Consider the following 21,408-nt stretch of genomic DNA (forward strand, 5'->3'; position numbering starts at 1 on the left):
TTGTGGTTGTCCGTCAAAGTCATTTGCCATCTGAGTCAGTGTGCATTAAAATAAATATCTGTCTATTAGATCAATTCGGAACATCTACCAGAGCCTGAAGAAAAAAAAATGGTGGTTTTTATTTTTAATATGAATGAGGCGACACTGTTTTCCTGCCCAGGTCATCCCTTCTGCCAACAGTGGAATTTCTTCAGCTAAACATTTAAATTGATTTGAGGATGATCCTCCCAGCATCATTCTTGAAAGGGACTATTATTATTGCACGCTGAGGCTGCATGGGAGAGATCCCATTTCAGCGAGCCTGCCCTGTTAGCAGTGATTTATGCACCGTCACATTTGTTCATTAATCTTCATTCCAAATTCACTCTTCTCTCCTGCCTGGCCAAGGGGTCACACAGCGCTCTCCCCCAGGGTGATATTAAATATCAGCATGTCCTGACACCCGGGTTTGAAGGTGGGTGCATCCAGACTCTCTCCTACAGGCAGCTCCACAAGTCAGGAGTCAAGCAGACCTCATAGCCTGCCCTCCTGCTGCCCCCAACCCCTGCATGAGGGTCTCCTGGCTCTGGGAATGGAGCTGCAGCCCTGGGACTGCTGTTCTTGCACAAAACCCACCGCCCCATCAGCCCTTTCAATTGGAGGACCGAGCAGATACTTGGCAAGATTCCCTTGCACCATACCAGAGTTCATTATCTGCTCTCCCAAGCTCCTTCAGTCAGTGATATCCTCTAATTAATGTGATTTGGCAGCAGGCCATGGCATTAAATTGATTTGTAGGCCATGGGACAGTGGCAGATGCCCTTTACACTGTGCCATGCGCTTTGTTCACTGCCTGCTGCAAGGAGCTGTGAGCACCCGGACCCCTGTTATTCCCTGACAGGGGGCAAAGTAGCAGCCACTATGCTGGGGCTGCCACCCTCCCTTTGGTACAGCCTTATTTCTCTTTTCACCCTTCTGAAAAGGCTGCTCCTTTAGCACCCTGTTTTGCTGTCAGTTGCACTGACCATCACGTTCACACAAACTGTGTTGTTGTATGTAGATTTAGGGGGTGCTCCTGGAGCAACCAAATGGTCCACAGGTTTTAGGATTCACCTTTGGGGTTTTACCCCCAGAAGATGAACACTGCAAAAAAAAGAAGCCAGGATTCAAGCTCTGCTGGTATCACCAACCCAGTGAATATTTCAGTTTACTCAGACACCTTTTTATAGCTGTGATAAAAATATTAATATAGAGGAGATAAAAATCTCACTTTCTATTTAAATCATCCTATTCTCATCTCAAGAACTTTAAGCTCGGGTAGAAAAACTTTTCTTATCACTCCAGAGAGACACATTCATCTTGAAGATATTTATTGATAATTAAAACTAGTAAGATTCCAATCACTCATATAAAAACATGACATCTGAATTCAGAAGCGCAGCTATGAGAGGTGGGGGAGAGGTCCTCCTTCTCCTTATCTTCCTCCTTCTTTCACTCCTCCTCCTGGATGTTCCCTTCCCACAAACATCACAGACCCGACACAGCTGGGAGGATTTTGCCTGAGCATTGGCCAAACCCCACACGGTAGCCACTGCCTTGGCAGTAACCTGGGGGCAGAAAACAGGAGATGGGTTGTACTGCGAGGACAGTGGGGTTCCATCATGAATGAACAGTATCATGTGGATATTTGAGATGGATGTGCCCAGGCCTGGCACACACAGTGAGGCTTTATGTTTTGGCCCCTCTTGTCAGGAAAAGCCATAGAATCACAAAGGCTGGAGAAGAGCATTGAGATTAACCAACCATCAACCCACCCCCACCATGCCCACTGACCACGTCCCTCAGTGTCACATCCCCATGGTTCTTGAGCACCTCAAGAGATGGTGACTCCACCACCTGCATCCCCAGGCAGCTGTGCCACTGCAGCACCACTATTTCAGAGAAGAAATGTTTCTTAATACCCAACCTGAACCTCCCCTGATGCAGCTTGAGGCCATTCCCTCTCATCTTATTGCTGTTCCTTGGGAGCAGAGGCCGACCCTTACTCCAGTACAAGGAGAACCTGGGTCTGACCTTCCTTCAGCACTGTCCCTCATCATGGAGCTGTGATGTGGGACAGCTTCTGATTCAGGTGCTGCTACACTTAAGACTGTGCGTAAAGTGGGTTGAGTACAATAGTCTTAAAATCTGACCAATCAATATAAATGCAAGTTCAGTGAATGTGATCAAAGAACAACTGAGATGTGCAATATGTGCACACACAGCACAGCCGTGTCCTCAGCAGGCTGCCACCAACCCCTGCAAACACCTCCTTGGTACAGCAAAAGAGCATTTCTCAGCCATTACCTGTTATAATGATTTCATCTCCATCTTGCAGGAACTTACGAGACTGTCCATGGCCAAGAGGAATTTCTTTTGTCCCATTCCAAGAAAGCTCCAACATGGAGCCGAAGCTCTCAGGCTCCTGCAGCAAAAATTATCAACAAATGAATGTCTCTTAGCAGTCCTACTGCTAAGCTACTTACTGCTGGAAGTAGATTCACAAATAGATGAGCACACAGAACTGAGTTTTACTGTTAATTTGCTTCATTGGTAAAACACTGGTTTACTGCTTTGCCTTTGCATTACAACACCTTGCTTGCTGTAAGCAGTCATGGCTTCATCTTGTATGTTTAAAACAGCCCTAAATTCTTTACAAGCTGCTTGAGGCAGCTACAGAGGGCATAGAAATAAGCCTAGGACACTCCTGAGGACCTGTGCTTTCATGTAACCACACAGCACAGTTTTATTTATGTTTTGTTCTTCAGAAGCAAAGCTGGCAAAGGTTTGTAAATCACCAATGTCAATCTGCAGTGCAGTGTGTTAGGGGAAGCAGAAAGCACTTCAGAGGTGCTCAGAATGGAAGGATAGGTATCCCTGTTTGGAAACCACTTACCCTGAAGCTGTCTAAGAGACAGCATGAAGAGTGATTATATTTGATGTTTCAGCAAGTGCCAGTGCCTTACTCAGACATTGCAACCACTGTCTGTACAGGAGTAACAGCTTGCAAAGTTAGGTCTGTAGATGTAGTATTTTCTATCTGCTGAGCTGTTACTGATGCTATGAGGACTTGAACACTCACGGGCCCACTGATGGTTCCTGATGCCAGGAGGTCTCCAGGTCGGAGGTTGCACCCATTGATGGAGTGATGCGCCAGCTGCTGCTTCATGGTCCAGTACATGTGCTGCACAAAGGAGGAGGAAGAGGCTAAAGCAACAAAAGACGAACCTTTCTCACATGCCTATGCAGAAGGTACTGCATGTTCTGGATGATGCTGCTCAGGCAATCCCTAAAGATATTTCCTTATTTAATCAGGAACCTTCAGCAGCCCAAAAGTAATGCCCACAGCTGCATTTCTAGTAGTTGCTGTGACCTGGCTGATAGCTTTCTATATGATCATAGAATCATAGAATGAACCATAGAATGGATTGGGTTGGAAGGTACCCCAAGGATCACCAAGTTCCAACCAGCGTGCTGCAGGCAGAGCCACCAACCTCCACATCTGGTACTAGACCGGGTTGCCTGTGATGACCAAGGGGCTGCTGCATGCACATAAACAGACTATAACATGTAACTGTGCCCCTTAAAAATCCTTCTTTTTCAGTTAGATGCCATTTATCCTCTTCTTCCTCTTCAAGGCCAGCACTACTAGCACCACTTACATGGTGACACAGCAAGAGCCCCTTTGCCTGAATTCAAAGCAGCACAAAGTGCTGCTCTCTTGCTCAATGCTCATGAGTTTCCATCCCAATGGAGAGATGTCACCACCATCCGCTCATCTCCCTCTATTTGCTTATGGTCTGATTTTCAGAAGGTCCGGTGAGGTGCCAGGAGCTGGATTCAATAACCCTTATGGGTTCCTTCAACTCAGGTTATTCTATGATTCTGTGAACCTTACCCAAACCTGACCTGATCTTTGACTAATGCAAAAATCAGTGTTTGACAATACCTAAGAGCTGAGCTGATGGCATCAGTAAGATTTCAAGCAAATGAAAGAGGCCAAAGTCTTACCTTGAAATTGGATCTGCATATAGTAGTTGGCGTGCTCATTCCTTCTCCTGCAGAAAATAAAAAGCAAGAAATGGGTAAACAACTCATTTGTGTTGGATGAATGATGTTGGAGTCTTTTCATTTTATAGATGGATGACTCCTTTTATCATTACAATCCCTTGCAGCAGAGCAGCAATAACATTTTCCATTCCCTTAAGAAGGCCAGAAAACAAGTGTGTGGATGGCACCAGCGTAACATCAAGCTACCTGATTCAGATCATTTCCCTTACTGTGTGAGCAACAATACGAGCAACAACTGGACCTTCTGCTCAGCAAGGCCATTAGCTGGGCCCTGCGCTGGGCTGACATCATGGACTTCTGCTCCCTTCTTGCCCAGCTTTTACCTACCCATGCAGGCAGCCCCCATAGGGACTCCTCATTGTAAGTTGATTATCTGCAATCCTCAGGTGGGCTGCATTCCCTCCTGGGTGCATCACTGCCAACAGGGAGCATGAAGAGCTTTGCAAGAAAAGAGGAATGCGAAGCTAAGAGCAAATTGTCTCATGTACATGGGGGGTTCTGCAGTCCTTAATTGGTGATTTCAGCTTTACAACCCGCTCCGTATTGCCATACATTTTATTGCCACACCTTTTATTGCCACAAAGAGATTGATGTCAAAAGTGTAGGGCTCTTCATCCCGAAGGTAGGGCAGTGGCTTGGGGTCCTAAAATGCAGAAAAAAGACATGACAGTTTACACAAGCAAAAAGGAGAAATTCCATGTGCCATCCCAGTGAGCTCTTGTTTATGCAGGCTGTGCTGCACACCCCATTTACTTTACCATTATTACTGTTCAGATTATTGCTTTTCTTGCTCTCATGCACATGCTTTTAAAGATCTTTCTGAGCAGATGCGATATCCTGCAGATTCAGATTTCCTCTTTTGCACTTGGGCTCCAAAAGCCCTCTCCATCTCTTTGGCATGGATGTTAATCCAAAACTAATACAATGCTAGCACACCTCTGCTCTGTGCACGTTCAGAGACGGTGGTAAATTCTCTGTAAGAACTCCATTACCTTTTTCCATTTTAACTACAATTCTACATAACACAGATGCTTGAACAAAGTGCTCTGGCATGAATCCCCTCTCTCCCTCCTGCTTTCTAGATGCTAAGCACTAACAAACACGACCTAGCAGCTCAGTGATCAGTTCATTTCTGAGACACTTTGGAGGAGATGATATTTCTGCCCCGCTCAAGTAGGCAGGATGGCAGACACCACCTGGTTGTGCCACACCAGCCAGCATTTGGATTCAAAGGGCTCGAGCTTTCTTTATGTCTTTGAAGCAGGATCACTTAAAAATGTTCAAAGATTCAAGCCTTTTTCTCTTGCTGACCTGGACAGGGTTTGGCAGCACGAATGGCATCAAAGCTTCCATGGTGACAACCCAAGGGGAGATGGTTGTACCAAAACTCTTGCTCAGGAATGGGCCCAGAGGAACATATTCCCATTTCTGGATGTCACGAGCTAGAAAGGGAAAAATGAAAGTAATGCCATTAAACATACTTGGCGTTGTACAGCCTTTGTACCAGAGGAAGATCTCTGCACAGCTACAGCACCAGCTGTGTGGACTTGGAAACATTCTCACTACCAATTTACAGCCATTGTGCCCAAATTCTGGTTTAATTCCATCCCTTTCTCAAACCAAAGTTCTCAGACTGGCTGGATTAAGTAGTCAGGGATAATTAAAGCAAGCCAGGTCATCCTCAGACAACCATTTTCCTCCTCAGTTCAATTAAACTGTGACACCCAGCCAGGGAGCTGCACCAGTTGGAGGGTTCATTTCACCTCAGTAACAATGTTTTGGTCTGCTTAAACCTCTGGACAGACAGAGGGATTTGTGATTGCCAAATTCTTTCCCTAATCTTGACACTGAAATCAATCCTCTGTTGAGATCCCCATCCTTAGCGCTGCTCGATCCCTGTTAGATGGATATTAGCTCTTTCATAAGTAAATCAATCTTCATTAGGCAGCATTCACAGGTTCTACTGATTGATCAAAGATGGGTTTAGAAAGAGCTTAAGAAATGCAGGTATCTGATCCCTTTCAACCATACCCAGTGGTTTCAGTGCCCATCAATGTGTTTTAAAAACACATTTTCATTGTTTTTCCATCTTTAGGGCACCCCATAATGCTCTGACCCCACCCATGGTGCTGGTTACCGCTCCAGTCGTTCATAAGGACCATCCCAAAGATGTGCTCATGAGCTCTGCTGACTGGGATCGGCTCCCCGTGCTTGTTGCCAGGTCCTACAAAGAATGCCTGGAGTTGAAAATCAGAATGTTGGTTAAGTTTCTGAAGGTAGAAAAGATAAAAGAGGATTAAAGTCATTGATTTGCTCAGTGGAAGACTACAGTGAGAGGAGGTAGTGGGGAAATGTCCCCCGTGGATGTCTACCATGACCTAGCATCTCTCTTACTCCCATATAAAACAACATAGATCATATAAAACAGGGAACCCTGGAAAGCTCTATCCTTTAGGACCACGCTAAGCCACAAGAAGATGCACTGTCCAAGGGTATTTAGTTACAAAACTCTGTTGTTTCCAAACCCAAAGTTGTTTCCAGCTTGAAAGCTGTATTAACAGCACAGCGGATGATGTAAAATACCCTGCTGTCCTCAGAAGGGAAGATTTCCACCACAGAAATCTTCATTGCCTGCTATACGGATTTATCAGAGGAAAGGAATAAGTGGATCATGTAATATTCATTTTAGAAGCTGATCCTACCTTTTCTTCCCTCTTATTAATGCTTCTCTATTAAAGTAGCAGGGGAAAAAAAGCCCATCTTACCATTTCTAACTCGATATCCAGGCGCTTGCAAGCACCGAACACTGGAGGTTTATCTGCAGGTGTAAAAGAAAGAGTATTTTGTGGGAGAAAGGCAGACAGAGCAATGAAAGAACAAAGCATCCAGTGCTGCCTGGCATACAAACATGAGGCAGTTTTAGCTCTGGGCTTCCCCTTGCTCTCTGCTCTGACCCCAACTGGAGCATCACAGACCCTACATTGCAATGTACAGGAAAAACAATAGTTAAAAAAGGACTAAGGAGCCACATGTAAAGTCTGCCATGGACTCACCATTGTCAGGTTTCATTTGCCCCACAGGTCTCCGGATGGGTGTCCCGGATACCACAACAGAAGATGCCCGGCCGTGATACCCAACAGGCAGGTGTAGCCTTGGGAAAGAGCATCACAGAGTGTGGGTTAGATCAGGGAGCAGAGCACCCAGAGCAGCTCCATGGGGCAGAGGCTTATACAGAGCAAGGTTTGAGGAGCAAGTTCTGCACAGATGGGCAAAAACAGCTGCACCATCCTTGCTCTGAGATACAGACATACAAAATGCTGCAACCACGTAGCTGTGCTAAATGCACTCTGGTGTCACTGCTCTGCTTAATTGCTCCGAGCTTAAACCCAAAACACAATTAGCAGAACAGAGTTTCTTAGGTGAATATGCCTTTGAACCAGAGGTTCACTGTGGTTGGTACAGATGCACCAGCACAGGTTGGAGAAATGGGGCTTTTCTGAAGCTCTTGGCAGCACAGTTTGTCATTCCTCCAGCATGAACTGAAATATGTATTACTGAAGGGCTGTCTCAACCTTTAAAAACACACATATATATACACCTATGGGTGAGCACACAACACAGCCACCCCCATAACCCACCAGTTGGGCATCAGAGCATTCTCCTTCCCCCGGAACATGATGCCAACATTGGTAGCGTGTTGTCGTGATGAATAGAAGTCGGTGTAATCTCCTGCATGGATAGAAACGCACAGGACATGGAGCAAAGGTGGGAGAGTCCCTCGTGTGCTGGGACTAAAGCTGATGGAAAGAGTGGGGAGGAACACAGGGAGGGATGCAGAGACACTCAGCAGCATTTGGAATCGTTGCCGGAGTGGGCGGGCTGCTGCTGCCCTCTGCTGGGTGATACTGTGTTGGAAGCCTCGCTGCAGCCAACCTAACACTTAAAGCTGTACATAGCTTTGGGTGCCGTAACATAAGAAGGAAATAAAACCATCAGGGCATGCAGAGGAAAACGAAGATGGTGAAGGGTCTAGAGAGCAAGGTGTGTGAGGATCACAGCCACAAAGGCCTTTGGTGTTGTGAATCTGACATTTCATGGCACAGGACAACCCGGAGTTAAACCACATCCAGGAGTTTTCTGGCTGATAATGAGCTTCCCCCGGCTTTTCATCTTGCACTGCCGACAGCACCTACCATTCACTGCATACAACGAGCTACTTCTGGCTCCTACAAAGCCCACTCCCCATCACAGCTACGCTAAGTCTGAGCAACCTGGAAACAAAGCAGACCCTTCAGGCAGGAGCAAAGGGCAGTGCTGAGTAGCCGGCAACCCACAAGGCTTACCAATGTGTGCTGGCAGGTGCATGGTAGCAGAAGCCTGAGGTACAAATGCCCTGAAATAAAAGACAAAGACTTCAGCTCTCAGAATAGTTTGAGGCTTTCACCCTGAAGTGGTTTTCAAGCACAAAAGGGGCTGAGCATCTCTTGAAGCAGCTCCATCCTTATTTTGCTTTGCAAAGCCTTGCAGCAATTCCTTTCTAGTTGTAATAAAAACAAGGGCACTGTTGGGATAGGGGGAGGCACAGGCTGGAGGCCCCACAGCCACTTCCCCCATGGAGGCAGTTGTTGTTTTGCATGGAGCTCCAGGTGTCCCCATGGGCTCCAAGCACCTGATCAGCTGTAGGTGCCCCTGTTCAGTGCTGGGAAATTGGACCAGATGGCTTTGAAGGGTCCCTTCCAACTCAAATGGTTCTATGATTGTATTTGCAGGCAATGAAGTGATTAACCAGAGACACAGCAAGGGGTGGGAAGGTGTCATTAGGCCTAAGCAGCAGTGGGATCCCGTTCAGATGGCGGGCAGTTGCCTCAGGCCCATGTTGGCTCACCGTTTCCGCAGGCCCGTGTTGTCCCGCAGCGTTGGCTCGGCAGCTGACAGCAGTGACTGCAGCAGGACACGGGCTTCCCTCCAGGCAGTGGGGCCCAGCCCCATGAAGGCACTGAGGGTGGGCTGATGGGCAATAGATGACAGACTGAGTTTTGCTTCACAAGAGCACCCAGATGCCCCCACTGCATCCCCACAGCTATAGGCTGCCTCTAAGCAGAGCACAGCCAATGGTGCTGGCCCACACTCCTGATGAGATGCCCCAAATTTGTGCCCTGTCACAGAAATCAGTTGGATATTAGGAAAAATCTCTTATCAGAAAGAGCAGTGCTGCAGTGGCACAGCTGCCCAGGACAGTGATGGAGTCACCATCCCTGGAGGTGTTCAAGAGCTGTGGGGAACTCTCACATGTCTAAGAGCACACAGAAATCCAAACTATGGCCTGAGATAAATACCTGGTCAAAGACATGCTGGTGTTTGGCAAGAGCCGGTCCATTAAACAGATGCTTGATGACACTGAGATCCAAGATTTGGTCTCCAATCGCTACCCCAATCCTGTGCCGAGGCTGCAAAGCGGTGAGAGTGGAGGGAAGAGAAGAAGAGTTTATGTTTGTACCCCCAAACCCTCCAGCGATCACAGAGAGATGAACCCATGAGGACAGGGTCTAACACTCATTAGGAAAACAAACTTAACAAAATGGAAAAACTCACGCAATTTAACCTATTTTTTAACCTCAAATTTCCAAACAAGATATTCCTTAATCTTTAATTTCTAAGCACGATTCCCGCTGTGATAAGGATTCATTCAGCAAACATCCCTGCAGAGCGCCGGGTTAATTTGTAACGACACCAACTGCCATAGCTGGAAATCATGGGGACATGGTGCCAGTTTTAAAACGTTATTACCCCAAAGGATTTCCATAAACCCTCACCTGACTTCTAATTAGATCTTGGCCAAAATGTGACGCACTGGAACAGGTTGTCCAATGAGGCTGTGGATGCCCCATCTCTAAAGGCATTCAAGGCCAGGCTGGATGTGGCTCTGGGCAGCCTGGCCTGGTTGTTGGTGACCCTGCACATAGCAGGGGTCTAAAACTGGATGATCATTGTGGTCCTTTTCAACCCAGGCCATTCTATGACTCTGACAGAACAGCACTGGCTTGAACCTTTGGGCACATTTAACACTTTGCTGCAGCGCCGTGCCCAACAAACCATAATGGGGCAGCAGCAGAGATAGAAGTGACACGTGCATGCAGTGCTCTGCTTTAGTACTCTTGCAACCAACCAGCTGGTGAGAGCAGGCTGCTAAAGGCCAGAACACGGTACATACAAATACAGCTATTGCAGGAGACAATTCATTTGACAATAGTCAAAACCACACAAAAACCATAGGATGCAGCAGCCAAAGTGCTCCTCAGAACTACTAACACTTCCCATTCTTTACTATAGTTTAAAGGAGGCTGTTACCAGAAGCCTTATGTGAAGCAAAAAGACAACTCAGATTTCCTTATCCCATGTTGCTGGAGTTCCTCCATTCCACAGGCTCCACACAATTACAACAGCCCGAGGACAACCTGTGCTTTTACTCACCTCCTCCCTTGTGGAGAAAACCCCATAGGGGAGATTTTGCAGAGGGAAATCTGAGTCCTTGTCCACGTGGATGAAAGACATGCTGAATGCTCACAAAGAGCCCCGACCTGCTGGGCCACTGCGCTCCTACCTCAAAGGAAGAGCCCCTTTGGATGTTGTAACAGGGAGCACAGCAGCACCAAATCCCACCCTCCATCCGCAGCCCCAAACCAATCGCAGCCCTGCCCGCATCCCACCCCTCATCCCGCTGGCAGCAGCTGTGGTTAATTAGTGCCAGAGGTTTGCATGAGTCAGCAGCTGGTAACTGTTCCTGCCGAGGTTGGGGCCAGCACACTGACAGGCTCTTCCTGCTCGATAAACCCTTACATGAAACCAAGGCCATTTTTCACCAGCTCGGTCCTTGTGGGTGGGGAATCCATGCAGGCAGCTCCATGTGGGGCGGTGAGAGCAGAGATGCCACCCATTTACCTGCCACGGGGGTGATTTACTTGACAGCAAGGTGGGAAAATGATGTCCCCATCTCACCTCAGTGGAGCAGTTCTTCTGCCAGCAGCTCAGCAACACGGAGAAAGTGCTCAGCTGACACCTCCAGCTGCACTTCACCTCCTTTTTAGCTTTGTAATGCTGTATCCGAGTTACATTTTCACCAGTTCCAATAGCTTAAAAACAGGTGTGTGCAAACAACAGAACAAGGGCAGAGGAACCTGTGGCATCTTCTGATCCCCAACCCAGCTGTCACACCGTGCACAGAAACCAATGAGGGAATGACTTGTGAAACTGAAACCAAATAGCAAAGGTCACACCTTTCCAATAAGCGCAGTTAGACAGCTCGTGACTGCCAAGCAAAGAACTTAGAACTTATTTCCTGCTCAACTTTTCTTTTCTGGCAGAGAAGACTCTTTAGAAGAAACAGAGCAAGCTGGAGAGGCAGAGATTCAGTGCGAGATGACACAACACCAGCGACGAGAGCCCATCTGTGACAGCTCATGTGGCGCCATCTGGAGCAGGTTCTTCTTTCAAACAATACGACGCCTCGCACCAACTCCTGCAGAATTCCCTGTAAGCAAATCCAGTGCATCTCAAGTTACGACTCTGTGCCAATGATGGCTGAAAAACGCCGCGAAGAGGCTCCATGTGAGGTTACAGGAACTGTGTGTAAGCTGCGTACTGCAAGGAGAAAACAACAGCTTGAAAGCGTGCGTCCAATACACAGCGTGCATCTTGAGAAACAAGATTCATGCAAGGCTGCTGCAGTGCTGTGAACGTGCTGGTATTAATTAAAATGTTCATCTGCTAACCTAATGCTGATGACAGAATATGAAGAGCACGGCTGGTTATCCAGATTGAGAAGCAGATCAACCACCACGATAACATGAAGCCAACGCCAAAGCAAACACCAACTCGCTGTCAGGGAAAGGTGGATTTCCAGTCCAAGTTCATATATCAGGACCATATTATCTTTCAATATCCTTTACTCGGAGCAATCTGAACGAGCCAGGCCATAAACAAATTTATTAGGTTGTCTTGAGAAGGATATGTGTAGAAACAGAATTACCCAACACTACCCCTGCCAGTCAGTACAGCCATTGCACTGCACGTCCAGTTTCCTCTTGGCACAGTCACATTTCCTACTGTATAATCAAGGGCCAGCAGTTATTGCTTCATAACAGGCAGCAGTGAAGGGATTACGTGAATTCCAAAGGCAGCTGCTTCTCTGCCCTTCCTTTGTCCAGTCTCTCAGATACCAGAACTTACAAAACAACTGTTATTCCCCACATTGCAAAATCTACGGCATCTCTCTGCTTAGCCCAGGAGCATCACTGCCAGAGGAAACATAGAGAAAATGATACTTCTAGAAAAGGGAAACCAAAAACAGTGAAGAGGAAGTTGTTAAACTGAGAAGGGAAGATTTAGAGAAGAGTAGAGCAGCAGCCAAGTGAAGGACAGCCATGAAAAAAGACACTGCTGCTCTTCTGTTCCCTGCGCTACCTAAGAGGAAGTTTAGCAATTGCTCTGAGGAAACAGAAGATCTCTGACCCATAGGTGTAAACTGCTACTGAAACTTAGAACCATTTCTCCCCTCCTTTACTACAAAAACCCTTTGCTTCATCAATTGCGTGTAAGCCACTTACGCAAGCACAAGATATTTCATTTATTACTGGGTCTTGTAAATTACTCTCCACAGCTGATAGAGAAAGCTCCTTCTGTTGCGTAGTGTTTATGTGCTAAATGTAGTGTTTTATCTACTAATCACCATCCATAGCTTTTAAAGAGCATTCAGAATTGTAAAGAAGGCAGCCAGCTTTGATTAAAAATTTAACACTTTAAATAAAACCACACAATCCCATTGATTTCACAAGTGCCCAAAGGCAGCAGCAAGTCACCACGTGGAACTTCAGCCAGGGATTGGTACCACGTGGAGAGAAATCAGTCCACTTTGGTGTACCATTAAGTCCTGTGATAAACAACAGCACCTGAATTTACCATGCTGCCACTCAAACTACTCAACTTTTATACCCCCAGATGATGATTACTTACAAACCTGGAGATCTACTGATGCACAATGGAGGGTGGTTGCGGCAGCTTTCCATGTCGGAGCACGTGGATCTCAAACCTGAGAACACAATCCCACTGGAAATACTCTCTCCAGGCATGTTCTATCATCTAACTTCAGGGAAGGTTGTGCAGTGCTCTGTCACAGTGAATCATAAAACCCAGAGCAATATTTTCTAGTGCCACAGTCACACACGCATGGCTCCAGGGCTCACCAATAAAGCTGGAGATGCTGCTTTTACCTATCATAGGCTCATCCCGACTTAAGCACATAGTCACAGATAACCCCACTGCAGCACACAGCAATGACACCCCACAAAATATAAGATCAGACTGTAGCCAGCACTGGGATACATACAGCCTGTGGATAAATGCACTATAAGTAAAGGAACTGTCAATGGAAGGTCCCCATGCAAACAAAGCAGGAGAGATCTGGGCTACTGATGCCAGTGACAGCCACAGGGGGCTCCAATTTTTATTTTTTTTTTAAATTTTATTTAATCAAAGTTAAGACATGGATAAACATAAATACAGCACAGGTACTTCAGATCATTCTTCATATTGTGTACAGACAGACCGATGGATGTAATTACCAATGAAACCTGCAGTCAGTGAAGTGCATACAGCCTTCCCCCCCCATACACACAGGAACCAATTGGAAAAAAAAAAATAAAACAAACCACACAGACAACCTCAGCACACACTCTCATTACAAATGATTCATACATAAATAGGTAGAGGGTGCAAACAAGCTAATATGCGAACATGTATAACCTCTCGTTAATGGGGAAAAAAAATAAAACAAACAAACAGAAGCAGCCATAATGATTAAAATACATTCAGTTACTGATAACTAGTTGTGCCGTACAAGGCATTATCAAAAAAAAAAAAACCCAAAAAAATAAAAGGAAATTGTGCTGCAGAGAAATGCTATATACAACAAGAAAATAAACTGCAAAGTTAACACATGCATGTTTTATCCTGGAAAAGCACAGCCCTCCAATATTGTTCTCCACATTTGTTATAAAAGCCCTCTGCACTCAACTAAAATTAAGATGATCTTAAAGGATAATACTCAGTTTTTTTTTTACTTAAGTCTTCAGCCACAGAAAACTGCAATGAAAAATAAATGTTCGGTCATTTTCGCCAAAAACAAAACAAAAAAGAACAAAATCTATTCATCTGATGACATGCATGATTAAAAGGTCTAGGCAAGGTACACTGCTCTACATTCCCGATGACTAAGGAAAAAATAAAAAGCTCAAGTCAATTTAATCTGCAGATGGTCAAAGGATTTTGTATTCCAGCAGGAGCAGCAGTTCAGATCTTCTGGATTTTTTCCCCCACAACTACAGGATTCTCTTTTCTGATTTTCTCAGCAGCATCAGCTTTGTAGTTGTAAGAGCAACTGTGTACATCTGAATAGCGGTGCATGCCGCAGTAAACGTTCCCACACCGACACTCAAACCCTGCGGACAGAAACAGCAGTTTAGGTACTTTGGTATTCCTTAAGCAAACCCGTTTGTTTTAAATCCTGAATGTGTTCACTCACTATCAATAAATCTGTCACCAGTGTCAATCAGCCAAAGAGAAGCTCTGCTGCAGAAAGCATAAGAATCACAAATAATACATTTAAGCAATAAAAAGCAAGATTTGACTCGACAGATCCTTCCCGTTGCATTACGTATCAGTACAAAACTCAGTCCTGAAGACTTCTGGATCATTTTCTTTGTTTCTGAACCATTACCAAGCTTCCTCAGGCCTTTCCACTGACCCACTGCAATGATGGTCAGTGAATAATGGCAGCCAGCTATCAGCCAACCCCCAGCTAAGCAGACTTCAAGAGAGCAGTATTTAGAATTCTATGTTTTGCTTAGAGAAAGGAAGCTGAAAAACAAAACAAATACATGAAGGACTTAGTACAGTTCAGATAGAAACAAAACTTGGGCAAAGGCTCTCCCAATCAACAGCATCAAGAAGTGGCCGTGCCCCATTTATGCTCTAAGAGCAGATGTTTGCAAAGGTCCAAAGCCTAAGTTTCTTTATAAGGAAAAGCAGAATGAGTATTGCTTACCAGTAAGTCCAACCTTCTTCCTGCACATGAAACAGCGATTCTTTTTCTGTTTTGGTTTGTCAAGTGACTTGTCTTGTTCTTCAGGTGTAGGCTCTGCATTCTCTGACACTGAAGCTAACATTAAAAAGTTGATGAGAACACTGGATAAACATCTCTCTCCTCTTCCTCTGTTTAAATGATACTATAAGCTAAAGCCCACACTGTCAACTCAGGCTGTGGGGTTTACGATTTTGCTGCAACTTCAGTACGTGAAGTGTCATGAACTCACAGCACTCCCTCCCTTCAAACCTTCAATCCAATTCAAGGAGAGAATTCACTGAATGCCGTTACAGAATTCACAGTATTAAGATACCATAAATTAAGAGGTTTGATCTCCATCCCTTTATATATCAGAGTGAGTAAAAATAGGCTTAAAAATTAGGAGTCTGAGCTGCCAGATCTGAGGAGAGAATGAACATCCAACACCAAGTGTTTCCCCATCAGTGTTACTGGTCTGTTTCCTAAAACAGGAAATATAGAAAGAAGCTTTTAAGCAGCATTAACAGCACTGTATATTATGAGGACATGCTGAGAGAAATATTCCTTTCCAAATGTTGGAACACCATTATTTTTGCTGAAGGCTGCAATAATGAGGCCATACAAAGTGCAGTGTTTCAGAGCAATCTCTACTACTGTGATGCTGCTGCTCACCTACATCTACAGCAAGGAAGTCACTCCTTTGCACAGGAATCTCAGAACTACAGGAACTCCACTACTCTGAAACCCAAGACAACTTTCAATCTACTTCATTGCTCTCTCACATACAGAGCAGAGCTCACAGCTTGTGTGGAAGACCAAAAAGTAATGGCACTATTTGCCTTACTCAGGTCAAACCAGAAACTGGTTGTTTTCCCTCAATATCTGCACACTCCTCATTTCCAAAACAAAAATAGACAACAGAGCAAACTCGATCTCAAGAAGGAATTGAGAGGTTTGCAACGTAAGCATGAAAGCAGTAAGGACTGAAAGACACACAGGATCTATCAGAAGTGCTAAGAGTTACCTAAGTGAATTCTAGTAGTGTTACAAAGAGCAGACCTCATTAAGAAAGCTTTATGCCATAAACTACCATTTCATAGCAAACGACTCAGGTTTGCATTTTCTTTCTTGTAGCAAAATCCAGTTACTTCAATATAAGTTTTTACAGAAAGCCTCTGTAACTGTAAGGCAAACTTAAGGAAAACTGGCACTGTTCCTCACATAACAAGGCTCTCCAATCTACACATACACTTATTTTCTTTGTGCATAAACCTTCTTTTTTCCTATTGTGAGAGTCTTAATAATATCTAAGGGCTGCTGCTTACTGTTGAACTGAGTGGGAAGATTTTACTGCTGCCACAAGTCATTTTGTACCTACTGTACTAACTAAACATTCTGCCTCTCAGTTTGCTTTTGCACAGGAGACAGATTAGACTGAAGATCCTCTCTGATAATCGTGAATGCCCCAACTGGTAAGTCACCTTCAGATAACAGGGCGTCAGGGCTCTATCTATAAGACAAGCATGACACACAATAGATAAAAAGCCAGGTAAAAATGCAATGCCACCCAGCTTGGAGCTCACAGGAAATATGCTGCAACCACTCCCAGCTGCTGTATTTTGTCTGGATTCCAGGATGCTGCTGGAACTGGTTCCCTCCCTTCCCCCAGTCCCAGCCCTGCCTTTTGCTGGGGAACAGAAGCACCAGCAGTACCAGGACAAGCTGCCAACTACCAACAAGGAATAAAGCACAAAGAAACGCTCATCTCTCAGGAGGTGACAAGTTGTCCTGCCCCCTAGAAGTTCCTTGCTTTACAGAGTGTGTTCCAAGCCGATCAAAACAACCAGAGCCTGGATTTCCTCCTAGAGGCAGCAGCTTTTGCTACTGCTTTGCTTGTGCCAAGCCTGCTTGAACTTCAGCATACTCTGACCATGAAAACAACACCTTGGAGATAAAGCACACTTGAGTTCTTGTATCCCTGCAGGCTCAACACAGAACTGCACACATTTGTTGCAAAGCTGCTGACACCTCATCTGTTCTCTCCTCTCCGCCAGCTCTGGATGTTTGATGTTTGTCACCTCTACTACCAGGCAGAGCTTCTGAAAGAAAAAGGTCGTTCCCATGAGGAGAAAACTAACAGCTTTATTTACCTTTCAAGCACATCTGACCAAACCTAAGAAGAATACCCAACTCTGAAAGAAATGAAATACATGAGGTTAATCCTAACCAGAAGATCACTACTAACTCAACAAGCTGAAGAGACCAGCTTGACACATATTGCACCTACAAAGAAACAACAGGAGGATATTGCTGCGTTCCAGTCCTGTTTGCATTTTAACCCCAAAAGAGAAGGATTGTTTCAACCTTAAAATTAAAGATGCAACAAAAGCAGAAAACAACCTTATCATTTGCACTTTGTCCAGGTTACCTCCCTGTTAAATTTCACAGCAGCTACTCTTAATAAAGCTTTCTATTCAGTCGGTGATACCTCACAAAGAAAACAACCCCACAACCAAAACCAAGCAAGCACAAAACCGGCTGCCTTAAATGAGAACAAACATGCACGCGCTTCTCAGCTGGTTACTCAAGTTGGTTAAGTCTGATTTCCTTTTAAAAAGCCTCCTTGAAACCTGAAGCATGAATCCTAACATGCCTATTTTAAACTCATTAAGCCGAGAGCAGTGAAACACCTTTTTCACTCGCTTGCAGGCTTGCCAGGAGGCAGCCCAATTAACCCAGTGCCTAACAAACAAGGAATCCTGACTGGCTAATTGTAACACAGCTGTAATGTTGAGTGAAAGGTACAGCAGTCCACAAGGTAATCTAAAAGGAGTTGGAGAGATGCTCAAAATAGAAGAAAGCTGCTACAAGAGCTGGATTGTACCTACTTCAGTGCATTTCATTTTAGGTCACCTTTAATGATACGTTCATAAGAACAAAAAAAATTAAAGGATAGGTACCTATTAGCCACTATCTAGTGTCTGGGCTTTTTGCTCTATAAACAGGGCTGGTTTTTTTTTTCACGATAATAAATGCTGAGCAAGTGATCAAATAGGAAAATCCACTCCACACACCCCCATCCACAGACAGCACAAGAACTGTAAGGTCTTAGATTGGGACTCCCAGCATACTGAGACTCCTTAAATGCTACACATCTAGGCAATGCTACCTAACTGCCTCACACATCCCTTGTCAAAAGCCTAAAACTCAAATTCTGACTGATGTGGAAGACATTGTTTGGGATGCGAAACTATGACAAGGCAATAAAGCCCACTTAGCATTCAATACAAGTTGCTTTCTTTTCAAACTTGCACTTTTCAAAGCAGAAGATTACGACTGGAAAGGCTGCATTATATATGATTTTCAGTTAAGGGATAACACAGAAGTAATATCCAGAAAAATGGGGCTGACCCTGCCACAGTGAGTTATAAATAGGGACTGTAATTTAGAACTGCAATTACGTGCTGATGTTCTTAGTTTAGAAACTACTCAGGTACAAAGAAAAGGACACTGAAACACTCCAAACACCTGGCGCAGGTTGACCCTTGAAACGCGTTCTGTAAAATGGGAATATAGGAACATACCCTGGAAATCAAAGTTTCTAGTTCCTATCTTTTCACAGGGATAATTAGCTTTAGAGATGGATAAATATATGTTCCCTCTAATTCTCTAGAAGTGAGATGAAACTTCCTTCTGAAAGCTTGCAGGGTAAAGAATTACAATACTATTACCCTACCTCCAAGTGAATGAGCAGTACATGCTATAAACCCAGAGTTTCAGCTTACAGTTAAGCCAAGCAATCTTACATATGCAGCCAAGCAAGATATGGATGTAGACAGAGACACTAATCCAGGCTCTGGGTGGAAGAAAAAGAATCATGAGACTAACAGGTTCTGGAAGCTTTTGAAGTAGTGAGGAAGAAAAAACGTGGTAGTAGAAGCTGATGAGCCTAAAAAACTGACATTATATTGCCTGATAAAGGTTTATTCTGACATGGATGCCACACATGGTACAAGATATCTGTGTCTGACTGATCTAAATATGAGGTCACCTGCAAGGGACATACCTGTACAGGAGCTGGGTTCATGCAACGCACCCCAGTTTCTCCATACTACAGAACTGAGACGAAAGTAAAGCCATGCATGTATTACTCAGAGGTACAACAACTCAAGATATACCTTGAAAAATCCACCTCCACTGTGCAAATACCCACAAATTGAGACCTAGAAGCCCTTGTAGCCCCTGCCTTCTCTCAGGCTAGAGAAGGTCAGATGTGACTGATCTACATGTTAAGAGAATGCCTTGTGCACACTGTCAAAGTTGAGGTATTCTGTTCCAGAAAATGAAGCAATGTATGTTAATGCATAATCCTAAAGATGAATTCTGGACGTAAACAGGTTTCCAGAAATACAAAGAGCAGAACAAAACAGCCTAAAAGCATGAAAACCTTCCCACCTCCCTGGTCACACGAACTGTGAGTGATGACAAAAGACTGTGGCTGTTACCTGCGCTAAGTAAAAAGATGGACTGTTTTATCCTCCCCTACAAAAAGGGATGGTAACTGATTTGGTAAAATACCTGAAACACCGAAGTTCAATAACAGAAGTTTTACAAGAACCTGTATTTAGCAATTAAGTGAAATGGCACACTCTATCTGTGGGAAAATCCAAACTACTACTAGAAACAGAGCTCTAGGCACAGAAGCCTTAGCTGCATCAGCAGAAGACAGAATATTTCCTGACTTACCTTTAAGTAACTTTTATAAAGTCAGTGGATTACAGGCCCGAACAAATTTGGTACACTACCTGATTTTTGCACTTTCCTAAGAAGCGCTATTAAACACTTTAGTTTTAAGTTCCACAAGCATAGAGAGAAAAATCAACCAAGAAAAATAACCCAAAACAACAACAAAAATCAAACTTCCATGGTACTTGCCTAACCTGCAAGTTACCAACCTGAGAAGTAAAGCATTCTCCCAAATCTATCCTCACGTAGTAGCTAAGGCATAGAGACTTAACAAAACATTCATTTATGATGTGCATTTCCAACAATTAACACACTTGTTAGTGAAATTTGCAATTAAAGCCAGTAATCTCCAGTTCAAGACTCTTACATGAAGTTTATCATTATTTTTACATCTGATTTCACAGAACATTTAGTTCTGAGAACAGACCATCTCTTGAACAGGAGCATATAACAAACAGTCGAGGTTTTAAAGACATTCACAAGATCCATCCCCAAAAGCCAAAGCACCAACCTTGCAACTCTTCCGTCTCAGGTACTGTTTTGTCCACAGCCGTGCTATCGGGTTGGGATGATGCTACAGATTCTGTTAAAAGTGACTGACTTGATACAGGGCTGAAAGGCAATGAAAAAAATTATACTTTGTTTTTTAACACGAAGCATGTCTACGTCCTATGGAACATCCCTGAAATAAATACATTAGAGTAAGTCTTGACAAGACAGAGTGCCAATGCTTTTTTACTTCAATGTTGCTTCCATAACCATGAACAAGAAGTACTATTAAGACTACTAAGCAATCTGAATTGATGAAAAATTAAACATTTTTGCATTCATAGTCTGCAATAAACCAGTTCAACTAACAAAAAAATGTGTTATCTCCTCCCCCCTCCCCAAGCCATTTATCATAGTTCAGTATGTTATCCTTCCATAGAGGAGAAGCAACAATGCAACATTCAACACACAGGGATTTTTGAAACCTTAGCCAGCAAGATAATTGTAGGGGAGCTACCTCTGGTGTTCCAGTGATATGAACAAGAAAATTGCAGCATGTCAATGCTTCCAGCAGTAAAGCATCCACAGTTCTACACGGAACTTACATTCGTGAAGTATAAAACAGCGATGGCCAACTCTGCCAACACTGTCAGCCACACTGTTAAAACCAGAGGGCAGCTGAAAAGCCACAGTGAAATACTCTGGACAGTTATGGGAGAGACTTAATTCTAGCAGTCAGGCACAGTCAAGCTGATTAGCAGCAGCTCTTCTGTGCCACAAGTGTCAGATGAGGGGTAACACTGCCCACTTGCCCAACTTCTTTCTGCCCTTCTTCTCAGGGATTCGATCTGATTAAGAAAGATCATGTTACCCAGCAGCCCACACTTCAACAAAGCCCCCCCAGAAGGACATGACACAACCAGGACATTTGGGAGGTCAATTTCATTGCCAAGAGTTCCATGCAGATC

At 44.4% G+C, this 21,408-nt stretch overlaps 2 protein-coding genes across 3 annotated transcripts in view; both read right to left on the reverse strand.

The window, feature by feature from the left end:
• Positions 1 to 1,332: 1,332 nt before the first annotated feature.
• On the reverse strand, positions 1,333 to 10,724 carry FAH (fumarylacetoacetate hydrolase). Its single transcript, XM_015873069.2, has 14 exons — positions 10,561 to 10,724; positions 9,426 to 9,536; positions 8,975 to 9,096; positions 8,433 to 8,482; positions 7,728 to 7,818; positions 7,143 to 7,240; positions 6,855 to 6,907; positions 6,227 to 6,326; positions 5,401 to 5,531; positions 4,657 to 4,732; positions 4,030 to 4,076; positions 3,101 to 3,202; positions 2,326 to 2,443; positions 1,333 to 1,586 (listed from the first exon to the last, which is right to left on the reverse strand). Exons 1-14 carry the CDS (start codon positions 10,639 to 10,641, stop codon positions 1,507 to 1,509), a joined length of 1,260 nt encoding a protein of 419 aa, XP_015728555.1. The 5' UTR covers positions 10,642 to 10,724; the 3' UTR covers positions 1,333 to 1,506.
• A 2,833-nt stretch (positions 10,725 to 13,557) lies between these two features.
• The window catches only part of ZFAND6 (zinc finger AN1-type containing 6), a 35,365-nt gene continuing 27,514 nt past the window's right edge, over positions 13,558 to 21,408 (reverse strand). For both annotated transcript variants that reach the window (XM_015873071.2, XM_015873072.1), the window contains 3 exons: positions 20,463 to 20,563; positions 15,188 to 15,301; positions 13,558 to 14,582 (listed from right to left, as the gene is read on the reverse strand). In XM_015873071.2, the coding sequence (XP_015728557.1) occupies positions 14,434 to 14,582; positions 15,188 to 15,301; positions 20,463 to 20,563 (364 nt within the window). In that variant the 3' untranslated portion in view covers positions 13,558 to 14,433. The remainder of the gene's footprint in view (positions 14,583 to 15,187; positions 15,302 to 20,462; positions 20,564 to 21,408) is intronic.

Source organism: Coturnix japonica, chromosome 10 (assembly GCF_001577835.2).
Source record: "Coturnix japonica isolate 7356 chromosome 10, Coturnix japonica 2.1, whole genome shotgun sequence".
Classification (NCBI taxonomy): domain Eukaryota; kingdom Metazoa; phylum Chordata; class Aves; order Galliformes; family Phasianidae; genus Coturnix; species Coturnix japonica.

Excerpts from the sequence above, each read along its gene's own strand:
- FAH (XM_015873069.2), bottom strand. The coding sequence starts at position 10,641 with ATGTCTTTCATCCACGTGGACAAGGACTCAGATTTCCCTCTGCAAAAT. Across the intron at positions 6,327-6,854 it reads TGGATATCGAGTTAGAAATG|GCATTCTTTGTAGGACCTGG; the intron begins GTAAGATGGGCT and ends TTTCAACTCCAG. Across the intron at positions 4,077-4,656 it reads TCTCTTTGTGGCAATAAAAG|GAGAAGGAATGAGCACGCCA; the intron begins GTGTGGCAATAA and ends TATTTTCTGCAG.